This window comes from Rhopalosiphum padi, chromosome 4, assembly GCF_020882245.1.
Source record: "Rhopalosiphum padi isolate XX-2018 chromosome 4, ASM2088224v1, whole genome shotgun sequence".
NCBI classification, from domain to species: Eukaryota; Metazoa; Arthropoda; class Insecta; order Hemiptera; family Aphididae; genus Rhopalosiphum; species Rhopalosiphum padi.
Window position 1 is genome coordinate 54,937,749 of NC_083600.1, and position 14,639 is coordinate 54,952,387.

At 24.0% G+C, this 14,639-nt stretch overlaps 1 protein-coding gene across 1 annotated transcript in view; it reads right to left on the minus strand.

Moving 5' to 3' along the window:
* Positions 1-5,841, minus strand: part of LOC132930700 (uncharacterized) — a 53,225-nt gene extending 47,384 nt beyond the window's left edge. The window contains exon 1 of the mRNA XM_060996713.1: positions 5,605-5,841. Coding sequence (XP_060852696.1) covers positions 5,605-5,616 — 12 coding nt within the window. The 5' untranslated portion in view covers positions 5,617-5,841. The remainder of the gene's footprint in view (positions 1-5,604) is intronic.
* Positions 5,842-14,639: the final 8,798 nt, after the last annotated feature.

A 14,639-nucleotide genomic window follows, 5' to 3' on the forward strand; every position in this document is an offset into this window, starting at 1 on the left:
CAAATAGGCCAATGCTAACTAATTTAATGAATAGGTAGGTATAGCGAGTGCATTAAACATCATTGATGTGGTGGGTGTAATTTTCAGTATCAATTAAACCTTCGCCAATTCAGCCTCGACTATCGTTATGGTATACACTCTATACATATATGTTGTGTTATAGGTATATACGTTTCATAGACGCATCAGACAAATATGAGACAACTTATAATTATTATCCTAAATACGTATTGTGTTTATGGATCTGAGTTAATAAACATAAAAATAATATATGAAAGTCCCGTGTTTTTTAGTTACTATTCAATTCTAAGGAATCTTCTTCAAAATCAAACTAAAAATAACATTTATATTATATATTAAATTCATTTTCAATATTATATATGCTATATATCTATAAAAAAGGGATTACTAAACGGATAATTGTAGACGATTTCAAAAACGATTTCTTTTTGTTAAAATTTCTTTTTAATTTTTATACATCATAGTCTCTCCAAAAAAATTATATGACTTCTATCGACAATAGTTTTCTTTATTTTTATGGATTTTCAATTAATAAAAAATACAATCTCATTAGATATTTTTCAAAAAAAGTTTGGCCACCCTTGCTAAATACTGTTTAAAATATAGTTATTATTTGCAACTTGAAAATTTGAAACTTTACTACCTCTATAAGCCAACACAGTCTTAATATTTTGTCCACTTTTTCTCAATAATCAATAATATTATTATAATAAACTTTCGTTTCGAATTAAATTAGGTTAAAAAAAAAACTTAAAAACTAAAATACTCAATATTAAACAGGCGTGAAACTCGACTCTTTTTTTTTTGAACCTGTAGCAACGATGATAGTTGATCAATTAAATTAAAATTAAATTAATTTAAAGCACAAAAAAAAAATAATAATAAAGGCAATTTTTTTTTTTGATTTATGTTGAACCTCACGCATATACTTATGTTAAAGAAATATGTAATTGGTATTCATATTATATGTATGTTAGCTACGTATTTTCTCTACAAATAGTTTTTTGTAAGGCCCGCATAGTATTTTAATCAATATTTTAAATTTTTGGCCCATATAATACTATACATTTGACATATCTGCTCTACACTTATTATAAAACTAGACCTAATTTATTTTTATTTTATGTTAATTATATAAATTTGTATACATCATAATTTATTTATATTCACAACAGTTAATATATTCAGAAAGCTCTGATAAAATAAATATATTAAAAATTAAATCCATGTTTATTTTATATAAATGATTTTGTGCAAACATTTTTGCGTTAATCTACTAGAGAAAGTATATAATTTATCAAACCAAAGGTTTTGTGTAATCTCTATAAAGACAGCTCACAACTAGTAGCTAATATAAATTGGTCGTCGAACAAATTATTTATGTTTTATGATACCATCACAATAAAATTATTTTATAAGCAAAATCTGTGTGTAAAATACATGTATTTATGAGTGTAGGTTTAGACTCTAAACCTGTATAGAGTATATAGACCATTGTTTTGGATTGGCCTAAGGGTGGAATTAATATTGTGACACTATTATAAGATCAATACATTATAGGTGTATACATTTATAAAGCGTGACAACCAATGAAATATAGAACATATAAAATCAAGGAGTAAAAGATACTATACCTAAAAAAAAGGAAATATAGGAGTTAAGCCACTAGGAATAGATGTCTGTACACTTGAAAGCAATAATAAATAATTCTATTTGAAAAACAATTGTTAGTATAGCTGAGTGCTGAGTTTATTTCCTAAAAATCTAATTTTCTTATTTTTTTAATCTTAAATACAGATATATAGGGCACAATTGAGATGCATTTTTGATACTCGATGGAGAGTAGTAAGTTGTATCCAGAGTATTTTTTTTATACAAGCAAAGAGACTATTATTAATTTAAAAGCATTAGTAGTATACAACTGAACAAATAAATAAAATATTACTACTTAGAACTGTTAACTCGTCATAAACATTATTATTGGGAAATAAATGTCTCGTGGGAATTGAATAGTACCTACTCCTATACATAAAGTAATAGAGTAATGAATTTTCCTTTTTCCTGTCACTTCAAATTAGTTAATTCACCTGGGACATCATTTATTAACTATTAACTTATCCACAAAACTATATATACCCACGTAAGTTTGATGGACGAATATTTTAAGCTTTATCAAAGTACCAATTGTAGTGTAAAACAAATATTTCTAAATTATTTTACTTTTAAATATTTGTAAAATAAACAAATATTTTTATAAGCTATTCTGTTAATTTTAATTAGAAGTTAGTAATAATTTATAATTAATATACCTGAATATTTTTTGAATAGTCAAAATAATTTTTATATTAATCAAACCTATTTATTATTATTTTTTATTTTAAGGTAAGTAATGTTACAGAATCTTTTTTTTTTTACTCAGAAATTTTTAATAGTATATCTCTAAATTACAAAACTAATTTCCAATCGTTAGAGAAAGATTTATATGACTTTTAAGACATTAATAATAATTTTACATAAATATCTAGTTCTAGTAATTCTAAATAAATACAAAAAAATAAAAAATAAAATGTATCCTTGTTACACATTCAAACTAATATTATAATATAAAGCTTCGTAGTTTCACTTTTAAATCAAATAAATATATTCAATATTTTTAAAAACTATTATATTAACTCGTATGTATAATGTTTATTTTACATTGATTTTATTTATTAAATACCTACCTATAAACATTATTATTATAATTAAGTATTTGAATCTAAAGACAAAAAATCGAATTATTACAATATTTGTATTTCGTTATTTCTTTAACAACGAACGAATTGATAGATGACTGTAATACTATCCATACTGGGTGGCATTTTAATGTAATATATTGCAGAAGAAAAAATAAAAGCATGCTAACGCTGAGAAAAAAAACTGAATCCTGAACGAGGTTAGAAGGAACTAGTACATAAAATAGTACTACCGTACTCAATGCTGTTATAGTCTGTCATTTCTTCTGTAACGTTTCTAAAATAGTCAATATATATATTAAAAAAAACTTGTGTATACTGTTACTTAATTTATATAAAACGTATTTAAATAGTTCTAATCGACTATTATCGACTTATTGTTAGTTAAAGTATTATGAACGTAATGAACATAGCCATTTATAATTAGTTTAATTCTACTTTAAATGTTAATATTTTAAGAAATATTTTAAATAATGTTAATATATAATAAAAATCTTATCGGTAAAGTCTCTAAACTGTAATAATTAATAGAGATATTTTATTATTCAAACAATAATATAAATTGTGTTTTTACTAATAATCACTTTTGTTTTTAAGTTTAGTTTCACAATTTACGACTAATTTGATTTTAAGCTATTATGGTTTATAATCAATAATTATAATTTACAGTAAATTATAATAAATAAATTCTTATGTTCATTAAAAAAATTGTTTGTTTTACTTAATTTTTAAACATCAATGTGATCAATAATATCCATTGAGTTTTTATAAAGAATATTCTCATATAACAGTATCATTTCCAAACCATTTAAAACCCATTTATAAAATGTTATTTCATAAGCTGTAATACATATACAATTATATTTTATTTCATGCATGTCTTTTTTAAAAAAAAAAAATTGTTGAAATAGAAGTTAAATTTCCATATAAATTATTAAATTGTCAACCTAAACTACATAATACCTATTCTATTCATTTTTATTCCCTCGCTATGAATAATATTACAATAAATTGAACAAATATATTTAAGCGGTTGCACTGTTACATAAATGACGAACATATCATTCTTACATTTAATAATTTTTTTTAAACATTAATAGGTATAACTAAACGTATATGATGATTTAATATTAAAAAAAGGGTAGTGGCATCATTCCTACGTTATTTAGGCCCGGTTGTAATTAGGATGTTGTGCGCTGTTGCAGGTAGGTAAACACATTGATATGTTATCTACTCAGTCTTCTCCTTTTTTCGTCTTAAATATTCATATATAATATTATATCTGTTAAACAATACTCATTAAAAAGCAAAATCTCCGAAAACTGATTTATTTGAAGAATGTGCTGCCATTAAAAGGAATGATACTCTACATCGCATGTGCTGTTATAATATGATATTGATATATGAACCTATAATATATATATATATATATATGCACAAAAACGCTATTAGTAAACATCATTTTTCAACACAATAAATCAAACTTAAAGTGCCATAATCCAGCCGGCAGTAAGTTAATTTAGGTTCACTTTGCATACCTTGCTTTATTCTATATACATACATGGCTACATAATAATGAAACTTTTAAAACCTACAAGTTACAAACATTTTTAAAATATCTTTAAAAATATTAAAATGGATCATAATATTGATGAATCACAATTGTAAATAAACTCCTAAAAGTATTTTATATTTATCTATGTTATATCTTACTACACATATTATAGATTCATGAAAATGGTTTATACCCTCTATTATATTTAATTTATAAGCAATGATAAGTAATAGTGATACAAAAATAACTAAGTAAACAAGTATATGTAATGTTTAATCAAGTGTTATTCTTATTTAAGTGTGATAAAAAGTTATTTATCAAATATTAATTTCTTGCGAAAATGTACTATGTTTATAAAATCATTTGTTAAAATAATATCAAAATAAATACTGGATTTATTATTATGTTTGTCTATAATTGCCATTGAAGTTTAAATAATAATTTTTACAAATATTTAATGCTATATTTTATTTTTGAAACGTATTAATAAAAATAATAAATAAATAAGTAACTAATTATAACGTCTTAAAAAGATCTAATATATTTTAGTAATTTATAAGACAAGATGCTCGAAAACAAGTGTATATATGATTTTAGTCTTTAAAGTTTAAAACAATAAATATATTTTAAAATAATAAGTAGGTAGTTAATTAAATAATATAAATGCAACCTAACTCTAACAGGATTATATTATATAAGTGTATAATACTATAAATGATATTATAAAACTGATAAATAATTCGTATTTAACAATTTATTATTATTGTTAAAATCTCATAAAATAAAAAAAAATCTAATTATGTATCTCAGTAATTAAAAAAAAATATACCAACAAATAAATTATATACATAATAGGTATATTTAAAGTTTAATCATTATAATGTTTGTTTATAAATAAAATCAGTCTAATCAAATAAAGTATTTCTTAGAAACGACAGAATTTCAAAATAAAATTATTTAATCTCAGTTTGTTTTAATTTAATACCTATATACAATATTTTTATTATTAATAAATTTAATATTACGTTTACGTTTATTTATGAAGAAGAATTTCAATCATTCTTCATCAAGTATGCTGTACTGATGTGAGTTCATTGAATATATTTTATGAACTTTATTCAATACTTAATACACACTTAAATTGTATATCTACAACTTTATATTAATTATTTTATTTTTTAATAACAGATTTTATTTATCTAGTTCTTTGATAATATGAAATTTTTTAATGTTAGAATTACATTATTTAAAAATTATAAATAATGATAATGAACAATATACAAATATACTTACAAGATCATCCATGTTTTCACGTGGTAAATTTGGCGGGCAATTTTTTAAACTCAAAAATTATTACACAATTGTCTAGAGTATAATTAAATGGGAAAAATAATTTTAAACTTAATGTTATAAAATAAATTTTTGTATTGTCGGAAAATTAAAAACTAGCAACTTCAATAAAAAAAAAAACGATAAATTATATTTTTGAACGAGTTTAAGCAGTCAACGCTCACCTTCACACAAACGGGACTGAGAGGAAAATGATACTGAAGGGCTTGCCGTCGGGTGTTCATCATACCTAACCTACACGCACCCTCTCTATTGCATAGCTTGTCTCCCGAATACCACCCCATCTTAAAAACATACTTACATGAATTTCAAAATGAAAATTATTTTATAATCTACAGCTTGAGGAGGAGATAGAATTCATTTTTAATTGTTATTGTAGCTGAGTGTAACTAGCTAATTTTTTTTAAATCAAATTCCTCTGGCGGAAAAATAAATAAACAAATATTTTATGCAACACTATATTTAAATTTATATTTACATATAAACCATTAAATTAATACATTATTCAATGTGATACCTAATCGATATTTATAAACTAATCAATGTTATTTTAATAGTTACTATACATATTATCTTATTTTCAATTAATGTACCTATGTAATGTGATTAAAATTATTTTACACATATATGGACACACCTGAAAGTTTTTCTTAATAGATATAATTTAAATATTTAGAGTTAATTTATTAATTATTATCATCGTACATTTTTCTACTAAGAACTTCTCTTGCATTCTTATGTATAAAAACTAAGTTTTTTCTTTATGAAGCTGACTATTTGTATATAATGTTTCAGATGCCAACATTTAAAACCAAATATCGATTAATCATTCAGTAGTCTTATGTGTTCCTACAAATATAGAACACTTACTAGATTTGTAATACAAGATTCATTGTATAAATTATATTTTAATAATAATGTCTTCATTTTTTACATCAATATATTTATATATATTTTTATAAATTTTATTTTGAATTATAAATTATTAAAATTTGTCCATTATTTAGAACATTACCATATAAATAGTTTTAAAATAAATTAACAATTATATGGGCAGTAGAAAATATAAATGCTATGTCTAATTAATCCCATATCAAACACGCTTTAAGAGAAAGTAGACCACAATATAATCCAATTAATTATGTAAATACAACTTTTAGTAAAAATCCACTGACTAAGTATATCGTGATAATATTATATTAAAATAATATACATAATGTGATTAGCCTAATTCGTATTAAATACTGTTTATGTACTTAGATCGTTCAGAAACTTGTTAGTAAATATTATTATTTTAATTATTTTATTAAATTTTCAATGCTATTTTTTTTTTTTTTTTAAATAATGGATATGTAGATAATAATTAATAAATACTTTATTCGAACAACATAATAATAATTTATTTACGTTAATATTCAATTTTTTTTTTTGATACATTCCTTATATTATTCCCTATGTATATATTAGCTGTAACTCAACAGTTTGTATAGCACTAACGTATTGTATATATTAAAATATTATGTTAATGTGTTGAAAAGAATGATTAAGTAAATATTTTATTGTGCTTAATAAAAATGTTCACATTTAAATTCTCAAAAAACAAATAAACACATTTTTGAAATTGAATATAGAATTTAAAATACAAAAATAAATATTTTTAAAAACCCGTCTCTTGAGTATCATTTGTTAAGTTACTAAATAATCGATTTTTTTTAAACAGATATGCAATAAATTTAACATTTTGCAGTTTTGCAGTTTTTTAACTGTATTTTAAAACTATTGTTTAAATAAAAATAAACCTGTTTTACGTATCATTTGTTTTCCATTTCCAATGTACCTATACATGTATATATAGATATATGTGTTATATATGAACAAAAAAAAAAACGTGAAACTTTCAGAGCATTTTTACTGCTTCATAAAGGGTTTTCACCATCTCGCCAAAAGAAATAATAATAATAAACAAATAAAACACAAATTACAAACCACGACCATTAATAAATAGCTCCAACTCTCGATCCTCTCGGAATCTTCAGTATCGGTATTACCTAAATATTTATCAATTATACCAACAAACAGTATTTATGTATAATGTATATGTTTCTAAAATAGTCTCGTGGTAAATATAAGCGTCTGCAGCTAAGAAAAATGTTGATTTACAATTCGGGTACGGATCCTAAAACAACTATGCATACAGAGAAACTGAAACCAACTCGGTACAACGTCAGAATACCGTATAAACAGCAATTATAAATTCACTATAACAACGCTTTATAAAATAGCAATTCCAAGAACATTTGAATAGTCAAATAAATAGCTTACACTAATGTTGCCTATGTACATACAGTGAATAAAATATTGCATTGAATGAATTATACTCTATTCAACTCGTTAACAAATTACCTCCACCGAAGAGGATACAACAATACGATGTATACCTATCTCAGTATATTATGTGGAATTATAACCAATAAGATTCGTAGGTATGTCGTTAAAATTTAAAATATTACCTACAATACAAACAATAATTGATCATAATTATTTGTACATTAAACATTTAAATTTGTACGTTGTTATAACAATAAATTTTCATATAGACTTAATTTTTTTACTGAATGCGATGAAAAAACGATTTTCAGAGGTCAAATTTAAAACCATATGATATTCAAATTTAAGATGATTTCGTACGAGTTTTCATCCACCATTTTTTAATACTATCAACCAATATAAGTAGGTACCTAAAAAAAAATTACATAGTAGTATATATATGGTACGTATTTGATGCGTGACTGAACTTCATGCGTATAAAAAGTATTTAGAACATCAACAATTCTTCATTATAAATAAAAGATAATCTTTAAAATACAAATAAGTTTGTATTGAGCAGTGTATAGATCTTATAAAATATAAAGTTATAACAATAAAACGATTGTTAAATTAAATATATGTATATTAATATATTATAATCATACATAATTTACCTAATACCTATTATAATAATATAAACGTACCAACGTACCTATTGACTATTATTAATTATATTTCCGTTTCTGAATTTGGGTGCAGATTTTAATCTTTACCTGTTTTGGTTTTGAATACACAATCGCTTTTACCTTTGTAGAATTGTCATTTGCTTAAGTAGATATATAAACCTAAAGTTAATTAGGTACCCATTTCAATAACAACAACTATACATCAAACTGTATTGTTTTAAATGAATATACGTTAAAGGTTTCATTATTACTATTGTTGATGAATTTTTCAAACTTATATTAAACAAAAGTCGACCAAAATACAAAATATAAATCAATAACTTATATATTAAATATGCATTTAAAAACTATCATATTGTCTTCTCTACTTATAAATCGCTGTTTAGTATATAAAATTGTTTTAAATATTGTTTAAGTGCACTAAAATACAAATATGCATAATTTTTTTTTTTTATTAGTACCTTCGTACCTGTTAACTAAAAAGATTTTTTTAATTGTTTAAATACACATCAACAGCAAGGTTATTAACGTTTTTCAAGTCTAAGATATTAAAATGTAAGTTTGTAATTTAAGGGGATTCGATGCCGTGATTTTCTGTTTTTGTCTAACGCATGCGCGACATAGGATTTTAGACGAATTCTTTGCCAATCATACCAATTGATCCAATGAAGCGATAAGAATTCTAAAAACAGATTTGAATTTTTCGATGAGTCTACTTGAAATTGACTTTCCCAGATTTTTTACTTTTTGATTTTAACTTCTCCAAAAATTAAAATACGGCAATTTTTAATTATTCCTTTTAATATAATTTTTTTAGGAATTTGGAGAAAAATATCAAAGCTATGAGAAAGTCGATTCCAAAAAGACTTGACGACAAATTAAAATCTGTTTTCAGAATTCTTATCGCTTCATTAGATTAATTGGTATGTTTGGCAAAAAACATGTCTAAAATACTACATCACGCGTGTATTAGATAAAGACAGAAAATCACGGGATGGAATCCCCTTAATTTAAATGACGAATGATTATAGCTATCTAAAGAATATTGTACAAGTATTGTAAAATAATGATAGCTTAGTTTAAAAAAATAATTTTGATAAATGTAAACATTTTATGAACAGATTGATATTTGGGATTTGACGCTAGTGCAAGAAGTACCTAAACTACAGATGTTGTACTACTATAAAGTATTGAGCTTATTTTGGATTCCTTGGTATTTGAGACATTCGATGAAAATATGTTTGACTGTATCTATTGTGGCTAATAAATCACAGAGAGGTTGATTTTGTCCAGCCTTCAGGTGCTTGTGTATTATATTTAAAACAATTTGAAAATCTGAGCGGAAAGATTAATGTACATATACAATTTACAATAATGAGTGTTTTTTTATGATTTTTATCCTTTGAAGGCAGTACAAATGCTTAAATTTTAAACTTTGAGAATAGTTTCTGGTAGAAATAATATAAAAGACCTATAATCTATATGATACTTTGTGAGATCAAAAATATATTTCCTCGTATCTACATTTTAATAATCGAGGAAAAAAAGGGTGAACAAGTGGATATCGCTCTGCTGTATAGTAGAAATGGAGAGTAGATGGACGTGTTAAATGTTAATGCAATGACAGGTATCATTGTACACGCAAAACGATTCTGAAAGGAGATGATTTGCTAGTCTAGGATAATTAATAGAATATATTATTATATTATTACCTATATTTAAATTGTAATATATAGTTATTTTACTGCGCGATTTCATAAAAAATTTAATTTCATACGCTCATACATTTTTTCTATATTGACGCTGAAGTTTTTTTTTACAGCTATTTGAAGAAAATGTTATGGAGAACCCTGTATTGGGTTTTTTAACCTTAGGTATAAATAACAAAAATGTTATGAATTTTCAACTTTAAATTCCTTGCAAATTTTCGCGATTTTGACCTAACTTAGCTATATTTTTAATATAGATTGACTATAGTGTGCCACGACAGTCGCAAACTTCGAATACATCATAACATTCCATAATTCTGTATAAATCTGTGATCATTTTAAATGTTAACTTTTTTTACAAAATGTCCGTAAATACGTTACTAAATTGTTTGATTAAGGCCCACGATTTATGCCACTGGTTCGGCCATATCAACAATCATCAGCCGAACATCGTTGGCTTAGAATGCATTTTCAGAAATCTGCAGCTAAAATGTATATGCTGCTAAATTTGATTGTAGGCATAAAAACAATAATTTTCGCCTCGCGGAATATCTGCCTCATCTGCGTATTTGTGTTTGTCGCCAGCAGGAAAAGACGGCCAAGTCACATCAGAGTATCAAACCACCAATAAGACATAATCCTGAGTATTATTAACAAGATATAATTGTTAACTTGAAAATAATTTTGTACTTTTAATAATATAATGTATACAGGTAACAAAAAAGTCTTGTTCATTCAAGAGTCATATTGGTTTATTTTATTCGTGTTGTGTAATATGTTAAAACATAATCATATATTGATATAGGCGAGTATTTTCAATTTTTAAAATTTCTTTTGATGTTTTGATAGAAATTACATAAAATATCGATTTTTATTATTTAATCATTAGGATTATTAGTTCGTTTCCCGTAGTATTATGTAATTATAGTATAATAATCTACGGTTGTCGGGTTGTCGATAGAACAGCAGCTGTTCTATCAGTTTGTCTCTAATCGTCATGATATAACATTTATTTTTACTTCGTACTAAATACTTGGTAGTGGCTTAATAGTCACTTAAAATTGTTGCCTGTTGGACATTTGAATCTCAACAAAAAAGTACTTTAACAGTAAAAAAAAATTTAATGAAACAAATATTGATACTTTTATTTTAATTTAGGTAGGTCAATGAAAACGTTTTAAAAAATCGATATGAATGGACATATTCCCTGAAAAACGCCTCAGATAGACGTGAAAACGTGTTTTAAATTTTTAATATGCTTAAATTGTTTTTCTACATAAAAATATATCTAAAAAATTTTTTTAAATAAATCATTTTTTCCTGTTTATAAAATAAAATTAAAATTTATTAGCCATTGCTCATTAGATTAATTCACTTTTATATTGACAATAAAGAATGTTATTAAAACTTAGTAAAAAGTCTATACTACTACTATCTATAAATAAAAACTGACTTTACTCATTTTTCATTGCTAAATTATTAAATAATGATAAAATAGTAAGTTGGCGAGTGGTTGTCTAATTTTGAAATACAGTTTTCACTTTATTTAAAATCAAAAAAGTGTCTATAAATATCCCTATACTGAAATCTTGAAGTGACATTCAAAGTTTTTTTAAAGTTATCAATAGTTACCAATTGAATTATAGCAATTTTCTGTGAAGGGAATACGCCTAGCATAATTCTGACACTTAAAAACTTTCTGTTACATATATCATTAAAATAAAGATGGAATATTGGAGTAACATTGCCATACCATTTATATCCATGTAGGTACCTACCATGTATATGACTATTATATAATATTGTATTTAAGACTTGAATTTATTACTTGCTTTTAAAGATGTATTCAAATGAAAAATACAAAAACGAATAGAATTTATTTACTGTAATTTTATAGGTACCTTATACGTCAAACAAAATACTAATAAGTAATAAATCTGCAATCTTGCTAGAATTTTATAAGTTTAATTTCCCTTGTGAATACATTTTAGGGTTCAAACGAAGATTCCAATATTTTGTGTTAGGATAATCATAACTGCATAAGTATATAACATGTATAGTAATAAGAAGTTATATCTATTACTCCTTTTTTATACATCTAAGTTAAGGCTGACTTGTCTTGGCTAAGATTTATATGCAATAAAGAATACCATAGTTAAATATGCGTCTGCCATTTGGTTTATAACAAATATGTAAAAATATGACACTTGTGTAACAAATACTGAAAAATATTTTTTTTTTTTAACTGTTAAAGAAAATTCTTTGATATGCTGTCGAAGTTTTGTACTCATACTTTGTTTTTTTGACATTAACGACGACTGTCAAAAGTCAAAATGTATAACTACTAATTTTACTATAAATAATGTAGTTGTAGAATTAATTTCATAAATTTTAAATCGAATTAATATTACAGTTATATAATTATATTGTTTACAGTATGACGATCAGAATAAGATATAAATGAAATTACTAACCCTACTATAGCCTATAGGTATAGACGGTATACCTAGTAAATTAAACACTTACTGGGTATTTTTTGGATAGGTATTATTTTATTTTATTCTCTTGTTGCCCACCAATAGGTACTTAAAATATACCACCACAAAACATGAATTTACGTAACTATTTAAAAATATGCGAAATAAAATAACCCTCATTAGCCATTAGCTCTATTTGCTTCAACGTGATATGATTTTTGGGTATTATAAATGTATTAACAAAAACAGTAATAAGAGATTCAGAGAACATAAGAAAAACATGTCAATGCATATAAATCTTAACCCTTAGCCCTACTTATAACATATATTTTACAAGACATATATTAGCTAATTTTAAATGTAAATTTAATTCATTATTTGTACAGGTTTCCCAGACTTTTCCAAATAATCAGAAAAAAAATACATTCATAGCACCACTCAAACTCTGTTACGGAACAAATTACCAAAACACCAAAAAGGTCTTTCTCAATACCAACAATCCGACTAGTATGACAAGCAATTAGAACACATATAAGATATAACACACCTACAGAAGCGTGTTTTAAAAAATTACGCCTCAACGATATGACGGATGAAAAACACACCAACTATGAGGAAATAACCAGGCAACGATGTGATTTTTATCAAGCTTAGTTTATAGATTTACAGACCGATTTCACTCGAAAACTTTTTTTGTAAGCAATGAATTATATACCTATCATTAAATTCAAATTTTACATATCTATTACATTGACAATGGTCAATCTTTAAAATTGAATATTATATTCTTCACAAGTTTTCCTTATAGCAATTAAAAATTATTAAAAATACTTAATAATAATTTTTCTATAAAACCTATGTATTCAAGTTCAAATTTTAACTAAATTTCGACACAAAACTAAAAATATTTGCGAATTAATTGAAAATGTATACAATTTTCAATTTTAATAACCAACGATTAACAATTTAATGTAGTTTCTTAGAACTTATCCTTATAGAGTTACGCAATTTTTGAAAAAAATTGAATATTTCAATGAAAAATAATAACTTTAGTTAGTTAGTTTAATAATTTAAAAAAATATTAGTCGAAGACACTTGAAACTTTTTGCCACTATGTACATTATTATTAATTTAAAAAAATGTTTTGATGATTATAAGGTATATTACCACAATCCTAATCCTATTCATATCAATCTATAGTCAGTATTGACTTAAGTTATAAGTAATTTAAAATATGAAATTTGTTTTAGGTAATAATTAGTTTAACTAATCGTATTACATTTACAAATATAAATATAAATTACTAATAGTAATATAAAAATAAAAATATATAAGAAATTATAGGATACAAGGTCTATCTATCCTAAGAACTATTTTTCTATACACAATGATTTATTAATGAATTAAAATTCAACACACCTGTTATAGTAAAAACTACCTAATGACAAAATATACTCGACACCAACTCAATTTTAAAATTTAAGTGCTCATGCTAATCATTTTTCAATATACTTAATCAATGATATTTATTAGTTAATGTACCTGTTATCTACTTTATAGTCCCTTATTATAAAATAGATACAACATAGACAATCTGCTTTCAGAAGAACCTATTATGTGTTGTTAGCTTTAATATTAAAATTAATTTATCTTTTATTATGATCAAAGTTAAAGGTTAGAGCATTATCAGAAAATAGAATTTTTTTGAATATTTTAATTTTTAAGCAATATATGGGTATGTAAAATAATATAAATTATATTACATATAATGGCTAATAGGATCTGCTGAATAAAAATTG